At 44.6% G+C, this 12,567-nt stretch overlaps 1 protein-coding gene across 1 annotated transcript in view; it reads left to right on the top strand.

Annotated features, from left to right (window-relative positions):
• tbc1d2b (TBC1 domain family, member 2B) overlaps positions 1 to 12,567 on the top strand; it is a 131,066-nt gene that overhangs the window by 66,117 nt on the left and 52,382 nt on the right. Inside the window, exon 5 of the mRNA XM_052512427.1 lies at positions 7,211 to 7,482. Coding sequence (XP_052368387.1) covers positions 7,211 to 7,482 — 272 coding nt within the window. The remainder of the gene's footprint in view (positions 1 to 7,210; positions 7,483 to 12,567) is intronic.

Below are 12,567 nucleotides of genomic sequence, written 5' to 3'. Positions count from 1 at the left end.
CTCACCCTCTGTCCCCTTCCTGACCCTCACCACCTCCTCCTCCTCCTCCTCCTCCTCACCCTCTGTCCCATTCTGACCCTCCTGCCCTCCTCCTCCTCACCCTCTGTCCCATTCCTGACCCTCAACCTCCTCCTCCTCACCCTCTGTCCCCTTCCTGACCCTCATCCTCCTCCTCTTCCTCGTCTCCCCTTCCTGACCCTCTGTCCCATTCCTGACCCTCACCACCTCCTCCTCCTCCTCATCCTCTGTCCCCTTCCTGACCCTCATCCTCCTCCTCTCCTCCTGTCCCCTTCCTGACCCTCACCCTCTGTCCCCTTCCTGACCCTCACCACCTCCTCCTCCTCCTCATCCTCTGTCCCCTTCCTGACCCTCACCACCTCCTCCTCCTCTTCACCCTCTGTCCCCTTCCTGACCCTCACCACCTCCTCCTCTGTCCCTGTCCTGACCCTCACCACCTCCTCCTCCTCCTCATCCTCTGTCCCCTTCCTGACCCTCACCACCTCCTCCTCCTCCTCCTCACCCTCTGTCCCCTTCCTGACCCTCACCACCTCCTCCTCCTCCTCACCCTCTGTCCCATTCCTGACCCTCACCACCTCCTCCCTCCTCCTCACCCTCTGTCCCATTCCTGAACCTCACCACCTCCTCCTCCTCCTCACCCTCTGTCCCATTCCTGACCCTCACCCTCCTCCTCCTCACCCTCTGTCCCCTTCCTGACCCTCACCTCCACCTCCTCCTCACCCTCTGTCCCCTTCCTGACCCTCACCTTCACCTCCTCCTCCTCCTTACCCTCTGTCCCCTTCCTGACCCTCACCTCCACCTCCTCCTCCTCGCCCTCTGTCCCCTTCCTGACCCTCACCCTCCTCCTCCTCACCCTCTGTCCCATTCCTGACCCTCACCACCACCACCTCCTCCTCTGTCCCATTCCTGACCCTCCTCCTCCTCCTCCTCCTCCTCCTCCTCCTCCTCCTCACCCTCTGTCCCCTTCCTGACCCTCACCACCTCCTCCTCACCCTCCTCCTCCTCACCCTCTGTCTCCTTCCTGACCCTCACCACCTCCTCCTCCTCCTCACCCTCTGTCCCCTTCCTGACCCTCACCTCCTCCTTCTCCTCCTCATCCTCTGTCCCCTTCCTGACCCTCACCTCCTCCTTCTCCTCCTCACCCTCTGTCCCCTTCCTGACCCTCACCACCTCCTCCTCACCCTCCTCCTCCTCTTCCTCACCCTCTGTCCCATTCCTGACCCTCCTCCTCCTCCTCCTCACCCTCTGTCCCATTCCTGACCCTCCTCCTCCTCCTCCTCCTCACCCTCTGTCCCCTTCCTGACCCTCACCCTCCTCCTCCTCACCATCTATCCCCTTCCTGACCCTCACCACCACCTCCTCACCCTCCACCTCCTCCTCTTCACCCTCTGTCCCCTTCCTGACCCTCACCACCTCCTCCTCACCCTCCTCCTCCTCACCCTCTGTCTCCTTCCTGACCCTCACCACCCCTCCTCCTCCTCACCCTCTGTCCCCTTCCTGACCCTCACCTCCTCCTTCTCCTCCTCACCCTCTGTCCACTTCCTGACCCTCACCACCTCCTCCTTCTCCTCTTCACCCTCTGTCCCCTGCCTGACCTTCACCACCTCCTCCTCACCCTCTGTCCCCTTCCTGACCCTCACCACCTCTTCCTCACCCTCTGTCCCCTTCCTGACCCTCACCACCTCTTCCTCACCCTCTGTTCCCTTCCTGACCCTCACCTCCTCTTCCTCGCCCTCTGTCCCCTTCCTGACCCTCACCTCCTTCTTCTCCTCCTCACCCTCTGTCCCCTTCATCACCCTCACCTCCTCCTCCTAAACCCTCTGCCCCCTTCCTGACCCTCACCACCACCACCTCCTCCTCCTCCCGCTCTGTCCCCTACCTTCCTGCCAAGCAGCAGCTACTCTTCCTGGCGTCCAAACACATTAAGGCACTTACATTACATGCAAAACAAAATGTAAAACATTACACCATATTACATTATCGGACCACTACATACCTACAATACAAAATGTAGAATTCCATCATATAACAATATGTGTATTATCTGTAGAGATAATACACACAACTCTACCTAACATTATTCAGCTGGTCTATATAATAATACACACAACTCTACCTAACATTATTCAGCTGGTCTATATAATAATACACACAACTCTACCTAACATTATTCAGCTGGTCTGTAGAGATAATACACACAACTCTACCTAACATTATTCAGCTGGTCTGTAGAGATAATACACACAACTCTACCTAATATTATTCAGCTGGTCTGTAGAGATAATACACACAACTCTACCTAACATTATTCAGCTGGTCTGTAGAGATAATACACACAACTCTACCTAATATTATTCAGCTGGTCTGTAGAGATAATACACACAACTCTACCTAACATTATTCAGCTGGTCTGTAGAGATAATACACACAACTCTACCTAACATTATTCAGCTGGTCTGTAGAGATAATACACACAACTCTACCTAACATTATTCAGCTGGTCTGTAGAGATAATACACACAACTCTACCTAACATTATTCAGCTGGTCTGTAGAGATAATACACACAACTCTACCTAACATTATTCAGCTGGTCTGTAGAGATAATACACACAACTCTACCTAACATTATTCAGCTGGTCTGTAGAGATAATACACACAACTCTACCTAACATTATTCAGCTGGTCTATATAATAATACACACAACTCTACCTAACATTATTCAGCTGGTCTATATAATAATACACACAACTCTACCTAACATTATTCAGCTGGTCTATATAATAATACACACAACTCTACCTAACATTATTCAGCTGGTCTGTAGAGATAATACACACAACTCTACCTAACATTATTCAGCTGGTCTGTAGAGATAAAACACACAACTCTACCTAACATTATTCAGCTGGTCTATAGAGATAATACACACAACTCTACCTAACATTATTCAGCTGGTCTGTAGAGATAATACACACAACTCTACCTAACATTATTCAGCTGGTCTGTAGAGATAATACACACAACTCTACCTAACATTATTCAGCTGGTCTGTAGAGATAATACACACAACTCTACCTAACATTATTCAGCTGGTCTGTAGAGATAATACACACAACTCTACCTAACATTATTCAGCTGGTCTATATAATAATACACACAACTCTACCTAACATTATTCAGCTGGTCTGTAGAGATAATACACACAACTCTACCTAACATTATTCAGCTGGTCTGTATAGATAATACACACACCTCTACCTAACATTATTCAGCTGGTCTATATAATAATACACACAACTCTACCTAACATTATTCATCTGGTCTGTAGAGATAATACACACAACTCTACCTAACATTATTCAGCTGGTCTGTAGAGATAATACACACAACTCTACCTAACATTATTCAGCTGGTCTGTAGAGATAATACACACAACTCTACCTAACATTATTCAGCTGGTCTATATAATAATACACACAACTCTACCTAACATTATTCAGCTGGTCTATAGAGATAATACACACAACTCTACCTAACATTATTCAGCTGGTCTATATAATAATACACACAACTCTACCTAACATTATTCAGCTGCTCTGTAGAGATAATACACACAACTCTACCTAACATTATTCAGCTGGTCTATATAATAATACATACAACTCTACCTAACATTATTCAGCTGGTCTATATAATAATACACACAACTCTACCTAACATTATTCAGCTGGTCTATAGAGATAATACACACAACTCTACCTAACATTATTCAGCTGGTCTGTAGAGATAATACACACAAACCTACCTAACATTATTCAGCTGGTCTGTAGACATAATACACACAAACCTACCTAACATTATTCAGCTGGTCTATATAATAACACACACAACTCTACCTAACATTATTCAGCTGGTCTATATAATAACACACACATCTCTACCTAACATTATTCAGCTGGTCTATATAATAATACACACAACTCTACCTAACATTATTCAGCTGGTCTGTAGAGATAATACACACAACTCTACCTAACATTATTCAGCTGGTCTATATAATAATACACACAACTCTACCTAACATTATTCAGCTGGTCTATATAATAATACACACAACTCTACCTAACATTATTCAGCTGGTCTGTAGAGATAATACACACAACTCTACCTAACATTATTCAGCTGGTCTATATAATAATACACACAACTCTACCTAACATTATTCAGCTGGTCTATATAATAATACACACAACTCTACCTAACATTATTCAGCTGGTCTGTAGAGATAATACACACAACTCTACCTAACATTATTCAGCTGGTCTGTAGAGATAATACACACAACTCTACCTAACATTATTCAGCTGGTCTATATAATAATACACACAACTCTACCTAACATTATTCAGCTGGTCTATATAATAATACACACAACTCTACCTAACATTATTCAGCTGGTCTATAGAGATAATACACACAACTCTACCTAACATTATTCAGCTGGTCTGTATAGATAATACACACAACTCTACCTAACATTATTCAGCTGGTCTATATAATAATACACACAACTCTACCTAACATTATTCAGCTGGTCTGTAGAGATAATACACACAACTCTACCTAACATTATTCAGCTGGTCTGTAGAGATAATACACACAACTCTACCTAACATTATTCAGCTGGTCTGTAGAGATAATACACACAACTCTACCTAACATTATTCAGCTGGTCTATATAATAATACACACAACTCTACCTAACATTATTCAGCTGGTCTGTAGAGATAAAACACACAACTCTACCTAACATTATTCAGCTGGTCTATAGAGATAATGCACACAACTCTACCTAACATTATTCAGCTGGTCTATAGAGATAATACACACAACTCTACCTAACATTATTCAGCTGGTCTGTAGAGATAATACACACATCTCTACCTAACATTATTCAGCTGGTCTATATAATAATACACACAACTCTACCTAACATTATTCAGCTGGTCTGTAGAGATAAAACACACAACTCTACCTAACATTATTCAGCTGGTCTATAGAGATAATGCACACAACTCTACCTAACATTATTCAGCTGGTCTATAGAGATAATACACACAACTCTACCTAACATTATTCAGCTGGTCTGTAGAGATAATACACACAACTCTACCTAACATTATTCAGCTGGTCTATATAATAATACACACAACTCTACCTAACATTATTCAGCTGGTCTATATAATAATACACACAACTCTACCTAACATTATTCAGCTGGTCTGTAGAGATAAAACACACAACTCTACCTAACATTATTCAGCTGGTCTGTAGAGATAATACACACAACTCTACCTAACATTATTCAGCTGGTCTATAGAGATAATGCACACAACTCTACCTAACATTATTCAGCTGGCATCAAGAAACCAGATGGCATACCAGAGAGAATACTATAGACATCAAGAAACCAGATGGCATACCAGAGAGAATACTATAGACATCAAGAAACCAGATGGCATACCAGAGAGAATACTATAGACATCAAGAAACCAGATGGCATACCAGAGAGAATACTATAGACATCAAGAAACCAGATGGCATACCAGAGAGAATACTATAGACATCAAGAAACCAGATTGGATACCAGAGAGAATACTATAGACATCAAGAAACCAGATGGCATACCAGAGAGAATACTATAGACATCAAGAAACCAGATGGCATACCAGAGAGAATACTATAGACATCAAGAAACCAGATGGCATACCAGAGAGAATACTATAGACATCAAGAAACCAGATGGCATACCCGAGAGAATACTATAGACATCAAGAAACCAGATGGCATACCCGAGAGAATACTATAGACATCAAGAAACCAGATGGCATACCAGAGAGAATACTATAGACATCAAGAAACCAGATGGCATACCCGAGAGAATACTATAGACATCAAGAAACCAGATTGCATACCAGAGAGAATACTATAGACATCAAGAAACCAGATGGCATACCCGAGAGAATACTATAGACATCAAGAAACCAGATGGCATACCAGAGAGAATACTATAGACATCAAGAAACCAGATGGCATACCAGAGAGAATACTATAGACATCAAGAAACCAGATGGCATACCCGAGAGAATACTGTAGACATCAAGAAAGCCAGTCAGTTGATTATTGACACGTTTTTCCAACACGTTTGATAAACAGGGGGAAATAGAAATAGGCCTATAACAGTTAGGACCAGCTTGATCTCCCTCTTTAGATAAAGGACAAACCGTGGCTGCCTTCCAAGCAATGGGAACCTCCTCAGAAAGGAGAGACGGGTTAAACAGGTCAGAGATAGGGCTTGGTGATGATAGGGGCAGCAAGTTTCAGGAGCTCCTCTCGCACCTCGGACTCAGTGACTGCCTGCAGGGAGAAACTTTGTAGCGGGGCAGGGAAAATAGAGGGAGGAGCATCGGGGATAGTCGCATTAGAAGGGGTGGGAGATGAGGAAATGTTGGACGGGCAAGGGGGCATGGCTGAGTCAAACAGGAATACTGACTTAATGAAGTGGTGATTAAAGAGCTCTGCCATGTGCTCCTTGTCAGTAACAGCCACATTATCAACTTTAGGGGACATGGGCAGCTGTGAGGAGGAGGGTTTATTCTTCTTGTCTTTAACTGTTTCCCAGAACTTCTTGAGGTTAGACCCACAGAGAGAGAACGGCTCCTTAAAGCAATTAACATTGACCTTCCGCATAGCCTGAGTGCACTAAGTTTAACTACCTCTAAATCTATATTTTTGTAAAAACATGCTGAAAAATGCAGGAAGACTGAAGGCACTGTATCTGAAGGCACTGTATCTGAAGGCACTGTATCTGAAGGCACTGTATCTGAAGGCACTGTATCTGAAGCCACTGTATCTGAAGGCACTGTATCTGCAGGCACTGTATCTGCAGGCACTGTATCTGCAGGCACTGTATCTGAAGGCACTGTATCTGCAGGCACTGTATCTGCAGGCACTGTATCTGCAGGCACTGTATCTGAAGGCACTGTATCTGCAGGCACTGTATCTGCAGGCACTGTATCTGAAGGCACTGTATCTGAAGGCACTGTATCTGAAGGCACTGTATCTGAAGGCACTGTATCTGAAGGCACTGTATCTATATTAATCCCTCCCTCTGACATCTCACCCCCAGACTCCATTGGTTCTCCATTCACATTTGACTTCGGGCGGAGCAGCAGTTCCTCGTTGCGGCCCAAGCGGCCCACTCTGCGGGACATAATGGGTTCAGGGAGGTTAGGACGCAGCACAGAGAGCTCTTCCCCCTCTTCTCAGACCACGCCCCCAGTGGAGTGTAACGGCAGCAGGACCAATGAGCTGCAGCTCCGCCTCCAGAGCCAGGAACAGGAACTGACACGCCTCCACGAGGAGAACAACAACCTGACTGAGGAGTTAACCTCCCAGAAGGTAAGGTCATAGAGAAACACGCACACAGACGCATGCACATTTATTTGTAAAAATCTGATTCTACTGCTTGTGTCAGTTACTTGATGTGGAATAGATTTCCATGTAGTCATGGCTCTATGTAGTACTGTGTGCCTCCCATAGTCTGTTCTGGACTTAGGGACTGTGAAGAGACCTCTGGTGGCATGTCTTGTGGGGTTTGCATGGGTGTCCGAGCTGTGTGCCAGTAGTTTAGACAGACAGCTCGGTGCATTCAACATGTCAATACCTTATATAAATAAAATAACTGATAAGTCAACCTCTCCTCCACTTTCAGCTAGGAGAGATTGACATGCATATTATTAATGCATATTGCTAAGCCCCAAGATGGCGTAGCAGTCGGATTGCCTTGTCCTGTCCCGTGTAAATATCGTTTTCCTCTTTCTTGTTGTATATATTTCGGATATATTTTAATCTCACTTTCCATCTACGGACTGAATATACTCTCCTGCAACTCGCCTCACCCAATGTGCTACGGATCTGCTATTTTTATACTTTAGATCCCCCATCAGACGCTAACTAGCTACTAGCTAGAAGTCAGTTAGCCCCCTGCTAGCGGTCTTCACCGATAACTCGTACACCAGCCAGCCTCAGCTCGGTCAATACCTGCCAGTCTGCACAGCACGATATCAACCCAGAGCATTTCGGACTGCTTTTTTCTCTACCACATCTCTGGATTCCTACCGCAAGCTCTGAACCTTTACACCGGATCATCACAGCTATGTAGCTGCAATCCGAGTGGCTACTCCTGGCTAACGTCTCTGTCCCGAAGCAAGCACCAGTTAGCCTTGAGCTAGCCTCGAGCTAGGCCCATCTCCTGGCTAGCCGAAGAGGTCCACCAGCCAAATGTTGGGCAACAATACCTCTTTTGCCAATTGTCCTGGACCCTTTACTGCCAACACGGAGCCCCGCCGATCAGTCACGACGTAATCATCCGAGGTGGTTTCAACAGGCTATTCTTTCGTTGCGACATCGCCGAAGGCCCATCTGCTAGCCCCGGCCCGCTAGCTGTCTGAATCGCCATGTCTCCAGCCGTGCACTGCCCAATATGCCTTAGCTAGCCCTTTTGTCCCACCCCCCACACATGCGGTGACCTCACCTGGCTTAACTGGTGCCTCTATAGACAAAACCTATCTCATCGTCACTCAATGCCTAGGTTTACCTCTACTGTATTCACATCCTACCATACCCTTGTCTCTACATTATGCCTTGAATCTATTATTCCGCGCCCAGAAATCTGCTCCTTTCACTCTCTGTTTCGAACGCACTAGACGACCAGTTCCTATAGCCTTTAGCCGTACCCTTATCCTGCTTCTCCTCTGTTCCTCTGGTGATGTAGAGGTTAAGCCAGGCCCTGCAGACCCCAGCACCATCCCCAATCCCCAGGCGTTCTCATTTGTTGACTTCTGTAACTGTAAAAGCCTTGGTTTCATGCATGGTAATATCATAAGCCTCCTTCCTAAGTTTGCTTTACTCACTGCTTTAGCACACTCCTCTGTCCTAGCTGTGTCTGAATCCTGGTTTAGGAAAGCCACAAAATCCTGAAATGTCCATCCCCAACCACAACATTTTACGACAAGATAGAACTGCCAAAGGGGGCGGAGTTGCAATCTACTGCAGAGACAGCCTGCAGATTTCTGTCATACTATCCAGGTCTGTGCCCAAACAATTCTAGCTTTTTAAAAATACACCTTTCCAGAAACAAGTCTACAATTCGAGCTTCTCACCGTTGCCGCTTGTTATAGACCCCCCTCGGCCCCCAGCAGTGCCCTAGACAACATATGTGTATTGATTGCCCCCCATCTATCTTCAGAGTTCATACTGTTAGGTGACCTAAACTGGGATGTGCACTGGGATGTGCTTAACACCCCAGCCATCCTACAATCTAGGCTAGATGCCCTCAATCTCACACAAATTATCAAGGAACCTACCAGGTACAACCCAAAATCAGTAAACATAGGCACCCTCTTAGATATCATCCTGGATCTCAGTGATCATTGCCTCATTGCCTGCATCCATAATGGGTCCGCGGTGAAACGACCACCCCTCATCACTGTCAAATGCTCCCTAAAACACTTCAGCAAGCAGGCCTTTCTAATCGATCTGGCCCACGTATCCTAGAAGGATATTGACCTCATTCCGTCAGTAGAGGATGCCTGGTTGCTCTTTAAAAGTGCTTTTCTCACCATCTTAAATACGCATGCTCCATTAAAAAAATTTAGAACTAAGAACAGATATAGCCCTTGGTTCACCTCAGTCCTGACTGCCCTTGACCAGCACAAAAAACTCCCTGTTGCGTTCTGCATTAGCATCGAATAGCCCCCGCTCTTCAGGGAAGTCAGGAACCAATATACACAGTCAGTTAGGAAATCAAAGGCTAGCTTTTTCAAACAGAAATTTGCATCCTGTAGCACTAATTACAAACGTTTTGGGACACTGTAAAGTCCATGGAGAATAAGAGAACCTCCTCCCCAGCTGCCCACTGCACTGAGGATAGGAAACACTGTCACCACAGATATATCCCATTTTAATTTATATATAATAAATTCAATAAGCGTTTTTCTATGGCTGGCCAAGCTTTCTACCTGGCTACCCCTACCCCGGACAACAGCTCTGCACACCCTGCAGAAACTTTCCCAAGCTTCCCCCGCTTCCCTTCAACCAACTCCAGACAGCTGATGTTCTGAAAGAGCTGCAAAAATGTGGATCCCTACAAATCAGCTGGGCTAGACAATCTGGACCCTAAAATGATCTGCCGAAATTGTCGCAACTCGTATTACTAGCCTGTTCAGCCTCTCTTTCGTATTGTCTGAGACCCTGAAAGATTGGAAAGCTGCCACGGTCATCCCCCTCTTCAAAGGGGGATACGACACCATTCTGTATACATATGGCCCTTCTTTGGACACTGTGTTAACAAACCTCCAAACGAGCTTCAATGCCATACAACTCTCCTTCCGTGGCCTCCAACTGCTTTTAAATGCTAGTAAAACTAAATGCATGCTCTTCAACCGACTGCTGCCCTTATCCGCCCGCCCCACTAGCATCACTACTCTGGACGGTTCTGACTTAGAATAAGTGGACGACTACAAATACCTAGGTGTATGGTTAGACTAAACTCTCCATCCAGACTCACATTAAGCTTCTCCAATCCAGTATTAATCTAGAATCGGCTTCCTATTTCGCAACAAAGCATCCTTCACTCATGCTGCTGTTGTGTCTTTACTATCATTAACTGAAGACTGATAGTTTTCCTCAAAGATTCTCTGTAATTAGTTATTACGCGATTAGACTGATTAATCATGTAACTGTAATTACTAGGAAGTTGGGGCACCAAGGAAAAATATTCAGATTACAAAGTTATAATTTCCTAAAATAACTTTTCAGATATTTTATCTGATCAATTAGTCTTCGAATTAATGAATGATTTACTTTACCTCACGTTAGTCTCATTCCAAACGTCGTAAATTGTTGGTTATCTGCACGAACCCAGTCTTCACTATGAGTCATCCATACATCAATTGTCTTAAATAATGTATTTATTACTAAGTAATTCACAGAAATGCATAAACAAACAAACATGGTAAATATGGTTACATGAAATGATAGGAGAATGTGCCCTAGTGGGCTAAACCGGCATGGTGGCTTGTTAGACAAGAGGGGGAGTGGGGGTCGACTAAAGTCACTACAGTTAATGATTATAACAATTGAAATGCTAAATCCTTTACACATGAACGCTCACTCATTCGGGAACAATTGCAATCAAGATATATATTTACGCTCAGTGTGTCGTCTTGATCGCTGGTGAAAAGTTTGTGTCTTTGGTAGAATTGTCCGTCTCTCTCTCCCTCCCTCTCTCTCTCGGTTGTGGTTAGAGGGGATAGTTCAAAGTGACATGCATTCATTTGTTATAGAATGGATGTTTCGGCGGTTGTCGTTCTTCGCGTTCAATGATAACGAATTCCTAGCTGCAGACTAGTAATCAATATCAAAGACTTGTTCTTATTCTGTCGGTATCGATAGTCTTAAGAGTTTAACCACGTGGTATTGTTAAAAGAGTCAGCAATGGTCTACAACCTTTGTCCTCCTAATGGAGAAAAACATGGTCTGCAACCGTTAGCCATCTCGTAATTGAGGTAAGCTCGGTCTGCTGATCGAAAACACTAGTGAGGGTTTTATTCGGAAGGGCCGAAGAGGGCTGTCCCAGGAGGCCTGACCCTAACTGGGCTCAGGGGCGGTCCTCTGATTTAGTTCAAATCCAATTCCCTTTTTGATTTTTCCTTCATTAAACAGTCCAAAATCACATTGTAAAATTGTGTAAACAGTATCATACTCCCTCATTCATCTTATACAACAATTAGATGTAAACCTCATATCTGGGGCTATTATATAAACAGTGTTATGGTAATGTGGCCACACCATCTCATGAGCTTTCTCAAGTTGTAACAAACGGACCAGTTCTTAGCTGGATTCTTCACCGATCTTTTATACTTTCTTGAACATGAAATTTGTTCGTACCTCAAGTTCTGTGAGGTGGAAGGTATTCCCTTGTTCTCCATGAAAACCTACTCTCTGCATACTGTGTGTCCATGAGGAGATTCTCAGGATTTTACGATGTGTCTCTGACCACAGCAACCTAGTTCAAGGAGGAAATGGGGGTGCAGGGAGAGGGAGGTGGGCTTGCTATACCCAAAGAGGCCAACGTCATGACACTGCCAAACGTACTCTTTTTTTTTCGGGACTTAAAAACGGTGACCCCGGACATGCCGAATTTGCGACATTCTGGAAAGGACCCCGAAAATAATTTTTAACCATTTTCACAAAAAAGTGATATATATTTTATTTTTTTTATTTTTTTCGGGACTTAAAAACGGTGACCCCGGACATGCCGAATTTGCGACATTCTGGAAAGGACCCCGAAAAGAATTTTTAACCATTTTCACAAAATAGTGATTTATTTTATTTATTTTTTTTCCGGGACTTAAAAACGGTGACCCCGGACATGCCGAATTTGCGACATTCTGGAAAGGACCCCGAAAATAATTTTTAACC

The sequence above is a fragment of the Oncorhynchus keta genome, unplaced genomic scaffold (genome assembly GCF_023373465.1).
Source record: "Oncorhynchus keta strain PuntledgeMale-10-30-2019 unplaced genomic scaffold, Oket_V2 Un_contig_833_pilon_pilon, whole genome shotgun sequence".
In the NCBI taxonomy this organism is placed as follows: domain Eukaryota; kingdom Metazoa; phylum Chordata; class Actinopteri; order Salmoniformes; family Salmonidae; genus Oncorhynchus; species Oncorhynchus keta.
The sequence above is the reverse complement of the archived record's forward strand: the minus strand, read 5'-3'. Positions and strand labels throughout refer to the sequence as shown.